Source organism: Doryrhamphus excisus, chromosome 4, assembly GCF_030265055.1.
Source record: "Doryrhamphus excisus isolate RoL2022-K1 chromosome 4, RoL_Dexc_1.0, whole genome shotgun sequence".
Taxonomy (NCBI): domain Eukaryota; kingdom Metazoa; phylum Chordata; class Actinopteri; order Syngnathiformes; family Syngnathidae; genus Doryrhamphus; species Doryrhamphus excisus.
The window spans coordinates 8,718,572-8,738,210 of NC_080469.1; the positions used below are offsets into that span (position 1 = coordinate 8,718,572).

At 40.4% G+C, this 19,639-nt stretch overlaps 1 protein-coding gene across 7 annotated transcripts in view; it reads right to left on the reverse strand.

Annotated features, from left to right (window-relative positions):
* Positions 1-19,639, reverse strand: part of ank1a (ankyrin 1, erythrocytic a) — a 79,124-nt gene that overhangs the window by 16,087 nt on the left and 43,398 nt on the right. For 6 of the 7 annotated variants that reach the window (XM_058072096.1, XM_058072101.1, XM_058072102.1 and 3 more), the window contains 36 exons: positions 18,741-18,842; positions 16,900-16,998; positions 16,209-16,307; positions 15,862-15,960; positions 15,494-15,679; positions 14,845-14,943; positions 14,671-14,769; positions 14,498-14,596; positions 14,114-14,311; positions 13,606-13,704; positions 13,418-13,516; positions 13,232-13,330; positions 12,931-13,128; positions 12,723-12,821; positions 11,765-11,863; positions 11,495-11,692; positions 11,326-11,424; positions 11,051-11,149; positions 10,583-10,681; positions 10,406-10,498; positions 10,262-10,334; positions 10,136-10,156; positions 7,625-7,745; positions 7,405-7,483; positions 6,805-6,920; positions 6,497-6,721; positions 6,016-6,170; positions 5,721-5,932; positions 4,209-4,413; positions 3,967-4,063; positions 3,054-3,282; positions 2,846-2,974; positions 2,657-2,776; positions 2,491-2,575; positions 1,696-1,770; positions 1,415-1,546 (listed from right to left, as the gene is read on the reverse strand). In XM_058072096.1, coding sequence (XP_057928079.1) covers positions 1,415-1,546; positions 1,696-1,770; positions 2,491-2,575; positions 2,657-2,776; positions 2,846-2,974; positions 3,054-3,282; positions 3,967-4,063; positions 4,209-4,413; positions 5,721-5,932; positions 6,016-6,170; positions 6,497-6,721; positions 6,805-6,920; positions 7,405-7,483; positions 7,625-7,745; positions 10,136-10,156; positions 10,262-10,334; positions 10,406-10,498; positions 10,583-10,681; positions 11,051-11,149; positions 11,326-11,424; positions 11,495-11,692; positions 11,765-11,863; positions 12,723-12,821; positions 12,931-13,128; positions 13,232-13,330; positions 13,418-13,516; positions 13,606-13,704; positions 14,114-14,311; positions 14,498-14,596; positions 14,671-14,769; positions 14,845-14,943; positions 15,494-15,679; positions 15,862-15,960; positions 16,209-16,307; positions 16,900-16,998; positions 18,741-18,842 — 4,435 coding nt within the window. The remainder of the gene's footprint in view (positions 1-1,414; positions 1,547-1,695; positions 1,771-2,490; positions 2,576-2,656; positions 2,777-2,845; positions 2,975-3,053; positions 3,283-3,966; positions 4,064-4,208; positions 4,414-5,720; positions 5,933-6,015; positions 6,171-6,496; positions 6,722-6,804; positions 6,921-7,404; positions 7,484-7,624; positions 7,746-10,135; positions 10,157-10,261; positions 10,335-10,405; positions 10,499-10,582; positions 10,682-11,050; positions 11,150-11,325; positions 11,425-11,494; positions 11,693-11,764; positions 11,864-12,722; positions 12,822-12,930; positions 13,129-13,231; positions 13,331-13,417; positions 13,517-13,605; positions 13,705-14,113; positions 14,312-14,497; positions 14,597-14,670; positions 14,770-14,844; positions 14,944-15,493; positions 15,680-15,861; positions 15,961-16,208; positions 16,308-16,899; positions 16,999-18,740; positions 18,843-19,639) is intronic. The other variant, XM_058072098.1, reaches the window with a different exon arrangement.

A 19,639-nucleotide genomic window follows, 5' to 3' on the forward strand; every position in this document is an offset into this window, starting at 1 on the left:
CAGAGAAGTACACAAGGAGGAATGAACATACTTTGATATCCAATGTTTTATTGTTCATAGTTCATATTTTTGTTGCAGCTGGACTACCCAGCCTGCCTTGTGGGCATTTGGAAACAGTGTTAAGTTACATGTTATGTTTAGCGCTTAATTGTTGTTAAATGCCTTTTATTGTCACTATACACATGTACAATGAGATTTAATACATGCTAAAACCAAACCAATGTACAGTGATGCAATAAATGCTAAGCTATCTGAATAACATTGTAGCTTTATGTTATAGCAGGGGTCGGGAACCTTTTTGGCTAAGAGAGCCATGAAGGCCAGATATTTTAAAATGTGTATCTGTGAGAGCCATATACATTTTTTTAAACATTGAATGCAATAAAATGTGTGCATTTTTATGTAAGACCAACAGTTTTAGATATAATGGGCTCTAATTACGTAGACCAGGCACACTACCCCACGCCAATGGGGTGTGGCCAGCACACTTTCGTGAGCAGCGCAGTGTCCAATAATAAATCAAATACTTGCTGCCATTAATGCAACTTCTGCTGCTGCATAGTTTTGCACCGTACTCAGTATATTTCATTCTTTTGGCCATCTTTGCCTGAAGGCTTGGTTCTGCAGCTTTAGCTAGACAACTGTTTGACTAAAGGAGGAAAGTTTACATTTACATGTTGACCATCTTAATGACCGAGGTAGACTACCCAGTAATAATCGAGTTTTGGTGTTTGACCTGGAAAATATCATTAGGAAAGATAGATATGGTCGGCCGTATTGCAGTAGAAAATAGATGGACGGATTAAAATGCATAAGAAAGTTGTTGATTTTGAATATTATTTTTAACAGTCATTTCTGTCATGGTTTACTTTAAAAAGTTAGCATAAATACATTTTTATTGTGGTAAGAAATGCTTGAGAGCCAGATACAGTCATCAAAAGAGCCCTACCTGGCTCCCGGGCCATAGGTTCCCTACCTCTGTGTTATAGGATAGCAAAGCAGTTTTTACAATGTTGCATGTAACAAACTTGTTTGTTTGCCCCGTACTGCATCCTACGCATTGTTGACCCATTGCATTTTTATTGACTGTGACTGCTAAATAACCCCACATGGGGCCAAAGAAAGTTCCAAGTGCCAGCACTTTCATAAATCAACAATATCTTCCATCTATTCATCATTTGTAATAATTTTGTATCATTTTCTGCATGTAAAACTACAACTATTCTGTATTAAATGTTTTTTGGGTGTGGGTAGAACTGATTTATTGGATTCATGATGAAAATAAAGTATTAAATTATGTAATAGTTAAGGTAGTTCCCTGTATGGTGACTTTATCATTGCCAAAAGAAAAATATCCTATCAGAAGTTACGCCGCAATTCCCACCCCAAGCAGCATCTAAACGTTCATACTGACTTTTGGCTCTTTTGCCCTCGCGTGTCGCCCACAGGTTGAGCAATGCAGAGCTCTGCTCCAGCAGAGAGTTTGGATTCTCCACCCGAATCTTGTTGATGTCATCCACGCTGAGCTGAAGCTCACGTGCCAACTCTGAAAAGAATGAATAACAAATGACTCTTGGTAGGGAAAACACAGTGATTAGAAACATTTTATTCCGCACACAGAGAGACAAGCTACTGAGCCACAAAATAAACATGGCTGGTTTACAAACATGGAAAACAGCATTAGTGTTGACTGACCGGCCCAGCTCAGTCCCAACTGCTCTGCTATCACAGCCATCTTGAGTTCAGTGCGCTCCATTGCACTCATTGAAGCTGAAGGGAAACAGATGTAACATTTGATATCATTTTTGTGAAGAAAACATCTCTGAAACGATGCAAAATAAGACTAATGTATGTACCATAGTCTATTATATTAGATTCTGTCATGCAGCAGTCTTACGATGACTAAATATACTTAAGAAAGGCATTCTTAAGTGTATATACTGTATAGCGTAATCTTTTCTGTTGGCCAGTCTGTGTGCTGTGTGTGCACAACACAAATTTTTATCTATGATCTTCTTAGTCTTTTAGTCTAATTTTAGTCTTTATTGTATAGCTTCGGATATAAGCTGAAAAGCTAAATGTAAAAAATTTCATAGTAAGAAAAGAATCAGGTGGGCTGCACGGCATATTGTGTGGTTAGCGCGCAGACCTCACAGCTAGGAGGCCAGGGTTCAATTCCACCCTTGGCCATCTCTGTGTGGAGTTTGCATGTTCTCCCCGTGCATGTGTGGGTTTTCTCCGGGTACTCCGGTTTCCTCCCACATTCCAAAAACCTGCTAGGTTAATTGGTGACTCCAAATTGTCCATAGGTATGAATGTGAGTGTGAATGGTTGTTTGTCTATTTGTGCCCTGTGATTGGCTGGCGACCAATCCATGGTGTAGCCCGCCTCTCGCCCGAAGACAGCTGGGATAGGCTCCAGCACCCCCGCGACCCTCGTGAGGATAAGCGGTAGAAAATGAATGAATGAAAAGAATCAGGTGACTCATACCCATAGCAGGTTCATTCAGGGCGCTGTATCTTTCTCTCAGTGCCAGCGGGGTCAAAGTTCGTCTGCGGTCTTCACTTCCAAGAATCTACCAATCAAGTAAACAACAATAAAGAAAGTTAAAGAAGGGTGATGTGTTGATACAGTATTACTGTTATTAGTGTGTTACCTTGATACAAGGAGGCATGGTGATGTTGAGGTTACACAACACATGTTGACTGTCTTCATACTTAGTTGTTTTACGCAGGAAAGACAGGAAGCCAGTCGGCTCTCTGCTGCTGTCTCTCACCTTGGACACAAGCACAAGAAGATCAATGAGGACACACCTCACAAACCCAGATTAAGAAAGGTGTTTTACCTTAACTGAGACAGGAAGTCTGTTGTCTCTGAAAGCCTGGAAGCTGAAGCAGCGAGGTTGCTGGGCTGCCTTGCGCACTGGCACCAGATTCCCTGAACATTCCAGGTGAAGCGGCATTCCCTCCAGTACCTGTGAGAAAAAAAACACAAACAAGACATTAAATTAGAGTTTGACCGTGTTGCTTCCTCAGGATAAGGCCGGAGCAGACCTCAATGTCTCTGCTCCGGGCCACCTCTGTGAAGTTTTCATGCTGTTCCAGTGTTTTATCCATCTTGTCGTCTGTCATGCAGTAGCAGCGCAGTCGGCCTTCCCGTAACTCATTCATCTTTGCGAACACAACAAACTTCGCCATGTAGGGTACAGCAGACAGCTCTTTGTAGAGAAGGTTGGCAAAGGACACCGACTCTGCTGTACGGGGGCAGTCTGCCAGCCAGAACCTGAGAAAGAAAAATATATTATATATTTTTTAATGCCTTAAATGACACTAATATGTCAGGCTTTCTGTGACAATTTGGACAAGAGTGATAACACTGATTTGGTTTCCGATTCATAGACATAGACATAGACTTTCTTTGTTGTCATTGCACAATAACACAGCCGTGAAATTACCAACAAAATGTTGTTGCCTGGCTCCCGTGTAATAATAAATAATAAATAATAATGTGGAGAATAAATAGATTACATCAAATATGAACAACAATGTACAGCGTAAACAGTAATTTGTACAAATAGTTTAAATAATTTAGAATAAATAACAATAATTTAAAGTTTTGGTACTATGTACAATTCAATAAATAAAAAAGGCAATATATAAATAAATAAAAACTGTCTCCAAGTTTGAAAATCCCTGTGACCCTCGTTCGTGTCTCTTGTGATTTTCCCCATAGGACGTTGGGATGTAACTTCCCCTTACCAATGATAAAACGTTGTTACCATTACCAACAGTAAAATACGGTGCTTCTTGGAGCCACACACTCTTGCACAGGCAGACATGGGCAACCCCAGCTCATTATCGTTAAAGCTACGTTCACAAACTAAATGTAAGGCTCACTAAAAGCATTCCAACAGTAGAAATTCCAGCAACTATTGTGGAACATCTGACTTGAATTAGCTGTACTCACCTTGCAGAGACATTGGTTGTAAAACTGGCACAGTCGTTAGCATAGATAAGCTTTGTGGTACCAGTGATGTCTTCCCACTGGGCTGCAGCTGTTCCACCTGAGTAGAACATACAGTAAGGATTCAAAGGCATGGCCTCAGCCTAGGCCTTTTGGAGCATCACAGTGAATACACTAGATAAGCATAACAATTATACACGTTTCATCTTTTGGGAATTGTATCCCGTTCCCATGGCTTGCAGTACCTATGACAGAGCAGAGAAGACGCAGACTGGTGGTGTCGCCCTCCCCAGAGTCTCGAGGGCTGTCCCTCCAGGATGGCGGCAAGGGGATGCGTAAGCCAATAGGTCGGTGGAACTTGCGCCGCCGAGGCTCCACCGTGACCACAGGACTAAAGTTGGCCTGGTTACCGAGCAGCTTGGCCACCAGCTCATCAGGAACGGGCTGAGCCTGGGGTCAAAGGTCAGGGATGGAGAGGTGGGCGCCGAATGGGTGGCACAGAATAACATGCATAAGCCATGGAGAGCAGAATAGAATTGAGAAATGATGAAGAAGGTGGAAAAAAAGGAAAGGATTTATGACAAAAACAGACCAAGAAATAAAATTGGGAGAAAAAAAAGCATCACAATCTGTTGGAGGCGTTAAGAATAACACTTTTATTATGTGTCAGCATTAATATCCATGATAAAGATCTCTATTTTATCCTCAACAGAGCAACAACAGAACATTAATTAAAATATACAGTTTGAGTTGTACAGCCTGCAACATGAATGGTTGTGTTTAAAAGAGAACTTCATTACTCGTATAAAATGTAAGAAAGGTCCATACTGGTAGGTTAAAAATATTCTTTCCTAGTTTGTTAAAAATCAAGCAACAAAAATAAATCAAGTCTAAATACAGGGTATATACAGCATAAATACAGTATACTAGCTGAATGAACATAAAGTCAATATAATGATAAATATGATACTGAGACTGGTTTCTTTGATCATTATAAATTACTGATAAATGTTTTATGCATTTTACAGAGTTTTACCTAATTTGAACATAGTGAACAATGACCAAGAACTGATGAAAAGTGTGTAATAACAAGGTTTGCATATACAGTGTGTCTGGTCCATCATATCATTCTATAGTAAGCACACAGGTGCACAAAAAGGCCCATTAAACATATTTGACATTCATGGCATCAAAGTATGGAGACAAAAAATAAACATAAACACTGACAGATGAAGAATACTACCAAAAGGAAAATATTTCAAGTGATCAATTATATATGGACACAAATCCTGAGCTATACTTTATTAGTTAATTATCAAGAATTGGATGATACTCTTTATTTCATTGTGAATCTTAATCTAGATCTTACCATGACCTTGAAGAACTAAAAGATCCTGACCTCGAGCCAATGAGCTGGACAAAGATAGTAAATCAACAGGGCCTCTATAGTGAAAAACTACAACATATTTCAGAAAGTCTTCCCAGAAAAGTGGAGGCTGTTCTATGTGTCCCGAAGCCTATGCCCATACAATACACTGGTGAGACATCAGTAACGCTAAAAACAAAATGACACAACTACATGACATACATACTAAAATGGACAGTGGAATTGAAGGGTGCAAAGCGCATGCACTGTGCTGTGTTGACAGCAAAAATAAATGTGATAAGGCAAATGATAGATAATGGCAACATGCTTCTTTCAGGCAACTTTATGATTCTGTCCTCCCTCCATTCTTCTCTTCATCGTCCATTCTCACCTGCAGCCCCAGACGGACTCGCTTGGTGACTGCCGTCTCTGGAAACGTAGCCTGAACCATCGGCACCAGCTTGCTCGTCAATGAGCCCCCCTCGGGGCCAATCAGGTCGCTCTCTTGCTGGACTCTTGATACGACGGCAAAATAAAGCGGGAAATCAGTTGATATGATGCGGCGGATTCGCTTCTTCCCGAGTTCCTCCTGACTTTCCAAGTCTGCATGAATAAAAAAAATAATAATCTCAAATGAAATCAGGCTGTGGTCATTCAGAACAACATTTATGGTCACAAAATCTTACCCTCATCCATCCCATTCAGGATGGTCTCGAGAACCTCATCGCCATAGCGATTACGGTGTTCTTTCCACACAGATCCATTCTCACTCCTCAGCACCACAAGCTCACGGTCACCACGACCCAGCGCAGCAAAGTGAGGGATCTCCACAATCACTGGGCTGACACATCACAGGGAACAAATATAAATTATATATCAAGAGCACAAATTATATATAAAGGAGTAATTTATGGGCACACAGCAAAATTGACTTGCAAAGTAAAGATTCACATATCCTCTGTATTAATATCTATATACTCCAATACCGCCCTCATTTCACACATTAGCCCGCCTTCTTCTTCTTTGGCGTTTGTCTCCTTATGTCAACAATACAATACAACAGTACAATAAACAGTGCTTTTATCAGTATCACCTTCCCCTTAAGTCCTTGTTAATATTTATTTTTGGGTAAAGCAAAGCACAGCAGAGGAGTAATGGCTTCCTCACCCTAGAAACTGCATGCCAGCTGGCCCAAGGGAGATTATTCTGCTGGCCAGGCCCTCTCCTTCTACCAGTGGAGGAGGGTTGGTAAGCTTCTGTGGCTTCACCAGGCGGCAGGTGATGCGCGTGGGGGCCGCACAGGTCCTTGGCGGTATTATGACACGCAGGCCATTATGTCTGCTGCCACGCATTGAGCCACCACGAGCATCCACCATAAAGCTGACCAGAAACCTGCCAGTAGTTATAAAACAATTAGCTGTCTTTTGGCAAGTTGATGACATCTTCAGGTTATGAAAATGCTCTGCAGGGCTCACCCTGTATGTATGGGACTGGCAACTGGGCTGACGTTGTCTGACGTCTCAGTCGCCGGGCTGCTGGGAATGAGCGAGTCTTCATCATACTCTTTTGGCAGTGGAAGTGGAGTGTATTGCTGGAAAACAACATCAAACTAATATTAACAATTAACATGAATTGTATCCGGTTCAGTTCCAGCTTCAATGACGCCCTGTGTGGAAACCCAGTTTTATTCATTTTACAATAATAATTACATTATTGGCGATGGGGCTGCATGGTAGAGTGATTAGCGCACAGGCCACACAGCTGGGGTTCAATTCCCCGGTTGGGCATCTCTCCGGTTTCCTCCAACATTCCAACATGCTAGGTTAATTGGCGACTCCAAATTGTCCATAGGTATGAATGTGAGTGCGAGTGTGAATGGTTGTTTGTCTATATGTGCATTGTGATTGACTGGTGGCCAGTCCAGGGTGTACCCCGCTTCTCGCCTGAGGGCAGCTAGGATGGGCTCCAGCTTGCCCGCATCCCTCATGAGGATAAGCGGTATAGAAAATGGATGGATGCAATAACACTGTATGTAGAACTATGGGTATTTGTCTTAATCATGTTCTGTATTGTACCTGATCTATCTCACGCTCTTTCAGGTTCACAGTCTCAGGAGAAACACGTGGAATCCTGGGAATGGCTGGTGAGTAATTTCTGTTGAATGAGAGTGGAAAACGCAAGTGAGATTGAGAACATTCTGCTGGCGCTCCCCCATGGTGTTTGCTAAGTGGACATCTAGGATGAGTCTCCTGCTATTCAGTTTCTCTCCCATGCTTCCCAGCCCAGCCCCCTTACGCTGTGCCCAGCCCTCTCTCGTACTCCAGTGATTTCTTGGGGGAGAGGAAATCGTCATCATGGTCTTTCATGTCATCCATCTTCATGTACCTGGCCCCTTCTGTCCCCAGGAGCTCCTCTCCTTCACAGAACAACATGCCAAAGAGAGCGAACAGACCGAGGTCAGGTTGGTCAAACAGCAAAATAGGGAGAGAGAGAGAGAGAGAAAAGGCAAGGTGTTAATGAGCTGTAGGAAGGATTAGACATCATGGAAACCAGGCAAGATGAATCATGGATGGTGTGGATCTACACTATCTACTTGTTACAGCGTCAAAACAAACATTCAAAATATAATTGTAGTTGACTACACGCAACAATGATTACACACATTGTGACAGGGGTGTCCAAACTTTTTCACTGAGGTCCACATACTGAAAAAATAAAGGATAGGCCATTTTGATATTTTTAAACCACCACATGGAAGAAGTTATAAATATTTAAAGAATAAGCTGCATCTGAGCTTTGTGATAGAAGTAAAAAAGTGAAAAATATGAGTGAGAACTTATTTTTTTCAGATTTTTGCTATGTTTTAATTTTTTTTTTTTTTTTTCGGAGACCGGGAAGCCTGGGTTTCCCGACTAAGACTGCTGCTGCCATTCTTCCGGATAAGAGGAATAAAACGGATGGCTGGATTTCAGTTTCTTTTGAACTTACTTTGACATATTGACTTTATTTGACTTATTTTATTTGACTTATTTTATTTGACTTATTTTATTTGACTTATTATATTTGACGTGATTCTCATAATATTTTATCATTATTCCCAAAGTAGAACTTTTGCCCAACCTAAATCTTTTTTGAAAAAAAATACAACTTAATTTAGTTGGGTTTGTTTTGTATAGTATTCCAACTTTTAAAAAATAAAAAAATTTATTTCCTTCTAACATTATGTAATAAGCTGGTGACCATCATTCCCCAGCATACCCCTGCAACCCTAATGAGCGTAAGGGGCATAGAAATTGATGGATATTATCTACTGTTCTCATAAAATTGTGTTTTTAGCTTCTCAATGGAATATGCATTTTTTCCTCTTAATATTTTGTTTTTATTCTCATTAAATTAGAGCTTGTTTGTTTTCCCCCCACCTATTTCAACTTTGCTCTTGTAAATTTGATGAAGCCAGCAGGACCACATCATATGCAAAAAGCAGAGACCCTATCCTACAGCCACCAAACTGGATCCTCTCCACGCCCTATTTGTGGCAGCTTGCCACCAATAGATTTGGTGCTACCTGTTCGCCCTTGTTCATAAACACATTATAGTCTGTCAGAGCATAACAGAACAGGAGGGCTCGTTTTTGCCAACTTAACAACTTTGTTGCTATATTTAGTGAATAATCAGACCCCTCTGGATACTCTTTTTCAAAAAAAGCAAATAGCGCCAAATCTACTGAAGAGTCTTTTGGCGACTCAGACATGAAAGCCCCTCCCCAAAGTAAAAAAAACCCTCACAGCGGCTCAGTTGTGTTTGTGATATAAAAACAAACAACAAAAAGAAGTGACAGTTCATTTGTAGTTCTGACATACTTGTTATGCTTTTTACTGACAAATGTGACATGGCCAGTTCTGCAAATGTAAGGATTACATCCCTTTACCCCCCACCTGCACCCACCAATACCACAAATACAAAATTCTGGTCCTGTGAGAAATATGGTATGTGTTATTCCATATAATATAGTATATGTACATAACTTCTACTGCTGCTTGAGGAACAATGACAAAGTGTCAGTTGTGGGGTAATTATAGGCATAACATTTACCGTATTTTCTGGACTATAAGTTGCTCTGGAGTATAAGTTGCACAATGCCAAAAATGCATAATTAGGTAGAAAAAAATATACATAAGTCGCACTGGAGTATAAGTCGCATTTTTTGCGGGTAATTTATTTTACAAACTACTTGACCAAAACAGACATTACTTCCTCTTGGAAGGCAAGTTCTAACAATAAAATAATAGAGAATAGGCTGAATAGATGTAAAATATGCTAACACAATAGTTATTCAGGTACACAAAAAATAAAACGTTTTTTTCATTTATAAGTCGCTCTTGAGTATAAGTCGCAGGAACAGCCAAGCTATGAAAAAAAGTGTGACTAATAGTCCGGAAAATACAGTAATTGAACACTGAATGTTGAATCTATCGTAATGGAGTTGCAGTCAGGTTGTAATATTCTGTGTCATTACGAGGTGATCACGGCAAACACAAGTTGGCAATGATGGAAGATGAAATATCGGTGCAAAACATAACTCCATGTGAATGTTTTCACTCATATTGTTCCCATTTTGCTGATATGACATTTAGTGAATGACAGGTTACAAACATGCCGGTGAGAAAGCCAAGTTACGATCACACTGAGCACCAACACAAACACACACAGCAAAAAACGATGAAGAAGGTGAGCTGGTAATGAAGACTCATATTTCTTACACCAACCAACCGAATGGCACACATGGAGATAAAAAGACATTCATACCTAATGTTAGCTGTGCAAGTCCTACAAAAGGTGCAAAAGATAAAAAAAAGGAATAACGGTATGACCATTTCAAAAACAGCCATGTTGTTTTTATTTCAACTATTTAGTAACACTTTAGCGTTGTACCTTCATCCTCAGACACATCCAGTATCTCATCCACTGTTTCTGGGAAACTCATCCGGTGTTTCTCTGTAGTGGTCTGTGGGTAAAAATAAGGAAAATCAATATTTTATAATTTTTTAGTATTTTAACATCCATGTTGCTTCTCACCATGGAAACAGTCTCTTCTGTCACAAGCTTCAGAACATCAATCACAGAGATGTACCCGAGCCTCTTGGCAATGGCAAGCGCTGATGTACCGTTCTAACGGAACGAGAAGCACAATGGTCAGATTCTAAACACTCCATGAAGGTGGATGTAGGAAGGCGAAGGTGTGGTCATACTCACCGTGGTGGTCTCGTTAGGCTGAGCGCCATGCTTCAGCAGCAGTGTTACAATGTCTGTGTGACCCTGCTGGGCGGCCTGATGCAATGGAGTGTAACCAAGCTAGACAAGATAAGAGACAGTCAAACTTTCTTATAACTGCTGAATGGCGTCTATTTAACAACAAATGCTGTATTACATTCTGTTATTCATGCATCCATAAAGGAAATAGGAGAATTTTCTCACATTCACATTTGTTAAAAGATGATAAACATTAAATCATTTTGGGGGCGTGTATAAACATGACTATGTAACTAGCAACTTAAGCTGATAACAGATTTAATAATTTAGTGCCCTAAATTAGACTCTCACATTTTGAAAAAAAAAAAAAAGTATGTGGAGGGCCCCAATGAGTACAGTTGCCCCCAAATGACTAGACCCCCTGTTAATAATTGGTGGTGCAGTGCAACTCTGTCACGCCAGAAGGCTCACCCGTGTTTTACTGTTGACATTGGCTTGCTGCTGCAGCAGGAACTTCACCATTTTGATGTTGCCATAGTGACATGCTACATGAAGAGGCGTGTAGCCCATCTGAGATGACAAGTAAAGACAGATTATTTTCAACACTTCAAAACTAAACTTCTTGTTTTTTAAGGTTCACTTGAATTTTTGATAAGATTTGTTTATTGTTTGTCAATAAACCATAATTTCGGTTCTAACAGTTTGAAGAAGGCTACACGAAAATATTGTTTTTAAGACAAGCTTACCCGTGTGGCAGCATAGACTGAAGCTCCTTGCTTGACCAAGATGTCTGCAATGCCAACATGTCCTTCTTGCGCCACAAGGTGGAGAGGAGTAAGTCCACTCTGAGCGGAAAACAAAAATATTAAATATACATTTGAAATCACACACTGTTGTTTTAAATGCTACTCTTGCCTTATTGCCAAGGTTGACATTCGCCTGTTTAGAAATAAGCAGCGAGACCATATCGGGCCTTCCTTCCTGCGAGGCCAGGTGGAGAGGTGTGACTCCCTGTAGAGATTCAGCATTGGCTGAAGCTCCATATTGCAACAGGCTGTTAGCCACCTCCATCTGATTCTGCTTGGATGCAATATGGAGGGCGGTGTAGCCGTTCTAAAAAAAGAGGTAAAGACTTGGGATGACAAATGAATTATGTAATATGAATTGCAGGGAATTGTCCCTTACCCTGGCTGCACTGTGTGGTGACCCTCCTTTGCTGACAAGCAGGTTGACAACATCTAGGTTGTTGTGATGCACTGCAACATGCAGTGGAGTCAGACCGTTCTGCAACAGACACATACAATACAGTCAAACCTTGGTTTTCAAACAGCCCAGTTTTCGTATGATTCATATTTTTTGACAGAAACAATTCCTTGGTTCTTGGTTATTGTACAATATCGCACATAACATACTGTTGTATTTTACCCTTTAGTATGTTGAACTTTGTGTTATTAATAACTATGCGGAGGCATTGCTTGTTTATTCAGCCGTCTTGAACTTTTGCGATACTTAGGCTACACAATATAGTCACAGTTTGAATTTCACAACTCATCACGGTTTTTCAAAAATATATGAAATAATAAATCGTTAAATGGTGCTTATTTGTGGTTGAATATGGCTTATTTTTAGTAACATTGAAGCAAATTGTATATATATATTGCCTAAATTAAGCATTGTCAAGCATAAAAATGACTAAACTAAACTAAAATACAAATGCACCTCCCTGAGGAGGTGTTCAGAGCACATCCCACCGGTGGAGGCCTGGGGGACGACCCAGGACATGTTGGAGAGGCTATATGTCACATGGCCTGGGAACACCTTGGGATCCAGGCTCCAGGATCTGGACCAAATAGCGAAGCAGACATCTGCTTAGGCTGCTACCCCTATGACCCAATCTTGTATATGCATATATGCATTTCTGTATGTAAAACTATAATTAGTCATTATAAAGTGTATTTTTGTGAATATTTTGGGTGTCTGCAGCAGATTAATTGTATTTTCATCAAAAATATGTTGTTTTCATATGTTTTAATTTTCTGACCTTTTGTAACAAATCATAATGAAAATCGAGGTACCGTTGTATTTTAAAAGTCTGAAATGATGGATACCTAAAGCATCCCAATTTTTTTAAAGTATCTCTTGCCTTTCCAGCAGCATTTGGGTTAGCTCCTCTCTCCAACAGCAGCTCAGCAACATCTACCTTGCCGTACTTGGAAGCCACATGAAGGGGAGTGAAGCCTTTCTGTAAAAGAACCACCAAAGAAATCAACAAGTCATGAGTTTAAGTTTGACAGTCTGAAACAAGCAAGTATGTCAATTACGGTACTGTAAATCAAAGAGCTGGGCACTACCTTAGTCATCTTAGTTTGCTGTGCTTCCATATCCAGCAGGATGCGTACGGTTTGCACATGACCCTCACGGGCAGCAATATGAAGAGGTGTGTGTCCTGCTGTCGTTGTGGAGTTGGGTTTGGCTTTGTGTTCCAAGAGCAGCTTTACAAGCTCTTTGTGGCCCATTCTTGCAGCACAATGCAATGGTGTTTGGTCATCCTTGAAAAGGTAGTGAGTTGTGATATTAATGAATGTGAACAATGACACAGTTGAGTGAAATTTAATCGTTTAATTCTCATGAACGTGTAGACAGAGTAGCTACCTTGGCCTTGGCATCTACCGGTGCAGCGTTCTGTAATAAAAACTCTGCCACTTCAAAGTGCCCTGCTCGAGATGCCATATGGAGAGGGGTTTCCACTTTCTACACGCACACAAAACAGACATATGCAGATTAAATTGACACTCATGAGGTCATGACTATCACTTGTATATCTATACTATAACATACCACATTGGAAGCACTAGGTGAAGCTCCTTTTTGCAGCAGTATCTTCACAATGTTGAGGTGACCCATGAAAGATGCCACATGTAAGGGTGTTAAGCCAGACTGTTCAAAAAGAAAAGAGACTTAGAAAAACACAGGGCTAATGTTGGATGTTATGTTCTTTGACTTTATTTTCATGTCCAACACTTCACCTCAGTCACCGCCTCTAATGATGCAGCATGTTTGAGCAGAAGATCCATCACGCGCATGTGGTTCTTTTTACAAGCAATATGCAAAGGAGTAAAGCCATTCTAAAGAGAGGGAAAATGATTCATTTTTACTACAAGGTCAAACTTAAGCCTTATTAGAATAGTTACATTTCTATACTCATGGGGCACTTCATTAGGTACACTAGCACTATCTAATGAGATACAAAGTATTTGCACATTTGCACAGAGGTATTAATTGATCAATATTGGTGTAGGAGTGGTGCAGAATTGCACTGCATTACACAGTATTTTGATCTTTTTATAGGAAAATAAAAGTATGAGAAGCACAACTAGAAAATATTAATCCCTTTGTGTCAGTATTTGTGTATAGTGAGGTCTTATTTTGGATACAGCTCTTGTAAGATATCTCATTTGGTTGTGAAAAATGTACCTGATGCTATGGATGGTCAGTGTACTGTACAGTATTTGTGCAACTGTGACGATCACTGACCAGTGCCCGAGAGTTGGGTTTGGCCCCCTTATCCAGCAGAACTTTAGCCATTCTGTGGTGTCCACAGTGTGCAGCCACATGCAGAGGTGTCAGGTGATCCAGTGTGATGTCATCAATGTCTGCATTGTATTGCAGTAGCTGCTTGACACAGTCCAAATGGTCCCCCTGTGCTGCCATATGGATTGGAGACAGGCCATTCTGCAAAACAGAGCTGTTGACTTTCACATCCTTGGCAAGGCAGCAGAAACATAATCTTGTCTGCCAGACGAGCAGCAATAATTTAAAGTTGGATTTGGCAGGACTTTCACAAAGGTGCTTTACTATATCATTATGCTTTCAAAACAAGTTAGCTACAATGAACGAACAATGACAAAGTTGGATCACCTTGGTCTTTGCCTGAATGGGGGCTCCATTGTCAAGAAGAATCTCTATGATCCTGACATGACCATTTCTGGCTGCACAGTGCAGAGGAGTGAGCTCATCCTGGGAAGAGACAGCATCTATTAGTGGTAGTGGCAAACATGGAGGGAATCAAAGACTCTGCTAGGGTGCTGCACCTTGGTCTTGGCATCTATTTGTGCTCCTCTATCCAGGAGGAGTCGGACCATGATCACATTGCCTCGCCTGGATGCAATGTGAAGGGGTGTGATGCCATTCTGCATAGATATACAGCACGTACGCATTTAGAGATACATCATTAAAAAGTAAAAGTAAACATTGAAATGACATACCTTTGGGGTAAAATTGACATTAGCGCCTCTGTTGAGAAGAAGTTGAGCCACGTTCAAGTTTTCATAGTGTGCAGCAATGTGGAGAGGTGTGAATCCAGTCTGGAGAGACACACCATAGTTACTGTCATTCATTAGGCCCAGGTGTTCAAACCTTTGCCATCAAAGGATACAGGGGCCAATTTGATATTTTACATTTTGTAAACCAACTTGTGCAAATATGCAAAAGACAGCTTTGTGTTATAGGTAAGTGTCTGATTACTTTTTATCCATTGCTTGTTTGTTCATTATTGCTTTAAAAAAATATTTGAATTGTTTTCTTGTATTTTTTCCACAACACTAACTTACACTAACGAAAATTGCAACATTATTAACTGTTTTGATTCTAATAGCTTGTCAAATTTTCTGTTTTCTATTTTTCTATTTTAACTATGTATGCTTGTAAAGTTTTTGTCATAATATAACAAATTTCTATATGAATATTATGACTTTTCCCCTAATATTTCGAATTTATTCTCATAAATCCCTCCTTCTTGTTTAATTGTATTTTTAAAACGTGCAGAGGGCCAATATAATAAAATAACAATAAAATCAGCCATGCATGCCACATTTTAGGCACCGCTGCATTAAGTAAATTTTTATGCACACATACCTTGCTGAGCACATCAGGGTTTGGGTCGTTCTGCAAAAGTACTGCAGCTGTGCGTGTATCATCATTACGCGCTGCAATGTGCAACGCAGGGAGTCGAACCTTTCCCTTGGTGCCATAGTTGATGAGCAGGGCGACAATATTTTCATGGCCTTGCTGCAGAGCCACAGCCAGAGGAGTGAATCCATCCTGTAGCAGAAAGAAGACACTTTCAAAGGCATATTGATGAAAAAGAGACGATATAGAGAGGTTTCAGTGGGAAAAGCCGATGAGAACACAACATAATGGAACGACAGCAAGTCAAGATCAGCAGGATAGGATTGAGGACTTTGTTGGATTACTGAGTGCAAACGTCTCTTATTCTTTGGTACCTCAGTTGGAATGCTCTGATTAGCCCCGTTCTCCAGAAGAAACTTCACAACCTCTAGATGGTTTTCTTGTGCAGCCATGTAGAGTGGAGTGAAACCCTTCTGTCTCAGAAATATGCAGACACACACATACACACGCAGCAGAGAAGCCACAAGCAACCAAAGCAACATCAAAATAGAAAGTTACAGAAACACACACACGGATGCACACCAATACAGAGAAATAAAGGAGCAAAGGCAGATGTGAACAGACATCATTGCTATAGTCAGTACAATGGTTTCACAGTAGGTGCCTGACTGAAAAGCTGACAGATCATAGTTGAGAGAGACAACACAACATGGAGCCTCACCTGGGACTGAGCGTTGACGTTGGCCCCATAGTTAACCAGCTCTGTGACCACTTGCTCCTGTCCTGCCAAGGCCGCAATGTGCAGGGCCGTGTTTCCTTTCTGGGTAAACACAGACACAACACATGGGAACAAGAGTACAAATGTACATTGACACGAGGTATACAGCATGATTGAACAGTCTGTATGCAGACATCCACATGTAACATATGGCACCCTGTTGTAAGGATGGTCTTCAATATGAAGCAATTTATACATTTTCATGATCTACTTCCATCCACATGAAATTTCACAAATTATTGAGGAAGTTGGGAAATTAAACACAAAAGAGGACTAACTTTATTGTAGGTAAAATAAACATCAATACTGAAAGTGAAAAGGTAATGCAGGTTATTTTGTGTATAGCATGACATAGCAGCAACAGAACCAATGTTGGAATGCTGTTAATGGGAAAACTGTTAAATCGGATTTAATGAGTGTTAAACAACATTACCACAAGTGTAAAACACGTGAGTTTAACAATACCAACAGCTGAGTAGCCCGGCAAACATTTTAAAGCGCATGCAGAGGTAGCTCAAGTAATAGACAGCTGGGTTCATTGTGATCCAAAAATACCACATATATAAGTGTGATCATAGCCTATGTTAGATATATGTTGCTCTTCTAAATCCTACTTTCCTGTTGGGTGTGTTACCTTTGTAGTGGTCTCCAGTACAATTCCGTTGTGAAGTAACTCCAGCACCATTTTGACATGACCTTCTTTTGAGGCCAGATGCAGCCCATTGAGCCCATTCTGAGGGAGAAATCATTTTATACTTAAGGATTTACTCATGAAAACGCAATAATGACCTCAAATATGTACACAGACTCATGGAGGATAGCCCATGCCACACTCGCAAACCAGAGCAGGCCAATACTTACACTCGACACCACAGTGATCAGTAGTGGGAAAAAAAAAGTCTACATAAAAATTACAAAATGAGAATGCAAACATTTCCATTTGCTTAATGATAATGGGCGGAGAAAAGCGGACGGTGTAAAGGAGGAGGAGTAATAGGACTGGAGCGGGATGGCAAGCGGCGGGTCTCGTAGCTGGGAAGAATACAAGCCGTGTGGGATAGGTCTGACCTCACACAGCCTTCCTTCAGCCGCACAGGACATGTGAGGTTGGACCTTTCCCACACCACTGATATTATTCCTCTGAGTGGAGAGACCACAGCACACCATCTCTTGACTGCAAACACAGGAGTGTGACGAAGGAAGGGAAAAAAAAGCAATGAAAGAAAAAAACCCAAAACAATAGCATCATAAAAATGAGAGAGAGGGCTGTTGGGTTGAGACACATAACATAACAAGAGCGGAGCAGGAGTGAAGCACTGTGCTGGTGAATGAGTTGTTTTAGTGATGCTACAGCCCGTCAGAGCCCCATTGGACCAAAACATCACACTGCACAAACAAGCAAGCAGAATGGCGTACATTAAGTCACAATCAGCAGTTATTGCCAATTAGCATCATTGTGATATTTGAAATGAATCCATTATCCACTTATCACCAAATAAATACCTCCATCCCTTAAAACACATTCGTTGGAATAGAATTAACTTGAACACATTTAACAACAAAAAGCGAGTAGGGCATTTTCAATTTTCAATGTATTCCACCAGGCATCCGCCAATATTATATACAAGGACTGTAAAGGTGATTGAACAAAACAATCACCATCCAATCATAAGACCAGCAACAATTGCCATTGACCTGATTGATTGATTTGCTTTCCTTTTGCATATACTGTACAAACTGGTCAGAACATTAATACCAACTGCACAATCCACTGAAATCCATAATAAAGTGCTATATCAAAAGTTCCATCTTTACAAAAATAGTAATAGTGCTGTAAAACCCCATATGTCACACTGAGCCCATTATGTAAATAATTATAATTTATAGCAATATAGTAATATTTATTAATACAATGAATAAAATTAAAGTATCTCTCAATAAAAATTTCTATCCATCACAGTCGAGAAATAATCAATTATTATTATGAAGCCAAACTGTTAAGAGGAGTCTGTTTTGAGCCTTGGGTAAAGGTGTTATTATTATTACAGTCAAACAGCCATGACGTTGAGGATATAATGCCACTAAGTAATGTGCTCAAGCAAACTCGAGAACAGCTATCTGAGGCCTATTATGAGAACGTAGAGGACACAGGGTGGAAGAGATGGGGCAAAGAAAACAGCCTTTGCCATGTATTACCTTCCCTGGTGACCCTGTAACCTTTACCTAAGAGTCTGAGCATGCATATACAGAACTGGCAGAGAGCACAAGCACACAATTATAACAGCGCAGCAAATAAATCAGTCATGCACACTAACACTGAAAACCAAAATACATTGGCAGTGAATGCAAAGAAGACAGGCATCGTATGCTAGGCTACTGTACATAAATACTGTTGCTATATAGAAAATTATACAAGCATACATTTTATAGGCTAATTTGTAGTCCAGTCCAAATCATGAAAACTGGAGCTCTCACCTGATTGGCTGTATTTATATCAATGCCGTTCTTAATGTGTTCGAGAGCCTTGTCCAGGTTGCCAGAACGGGCCGCTCGGAGAAAACTGTTGCCAGCATCTGCCTGCAAACGCACCGCACAAAAGGAAAGAAGGGGGGGACAAGGGGTATGAGAGAAAGTAAAAGACACACAAAGAAGAGGAATAGAGAGGAAAATAGAGAGAGAAAGACACACAGGTTACTTTAAGCACTGTAACTGTAAAGATGATCCCTCAGCTTTCCACTCATTTCACTTCTCTCTTTAGTAGTGCAGTAAAAAAACATGTGCACAAAAAAATAGTTTTGAAGGCAGTAATAAAGATATGCAGGTGACCTAAAGCCATAGGTGCTACAGCACTGTGGTTGGTACACCAAAGGAAGGGTGCCAACATGTCACACGGATTTGTTTGAATAACTGTCGAATAAAGCTTAATTTTGCCTTCCTATATGCTCCATCAGTGGTTAGTACTGCAATAGTTTGAAGGGTAGGTGCTCATGCGTTTCAGCAGAAATCCAGCCACACTATTCATAAAAAAGTGCAATGGTCCTGACAATTTTATGTCTGGTTTTGAGCCATAATAATAATAATAATAGAAAAAAATATATATATATATAACAATTCAAGATGAACTGTGAAAGGAAAAATGCATCTGCACATATGACTGCACAACATATCATGTTGTCTATGTTTTGCATCTCCAAGGCAGGCGGTGGCGCTGCTCAGACATGATCAGTCATGCAACAGAAGCGTCACATGGAGAAACTTGACTGCGGCAAACTCTGCACCTTCACATCTCATTTGCATAATCTCCTGTCTCACTAAGCATCTTCCTCCTGCTCTTCTTCTACCATCCATCTAAACATACAGAAAGATTCAGCAAT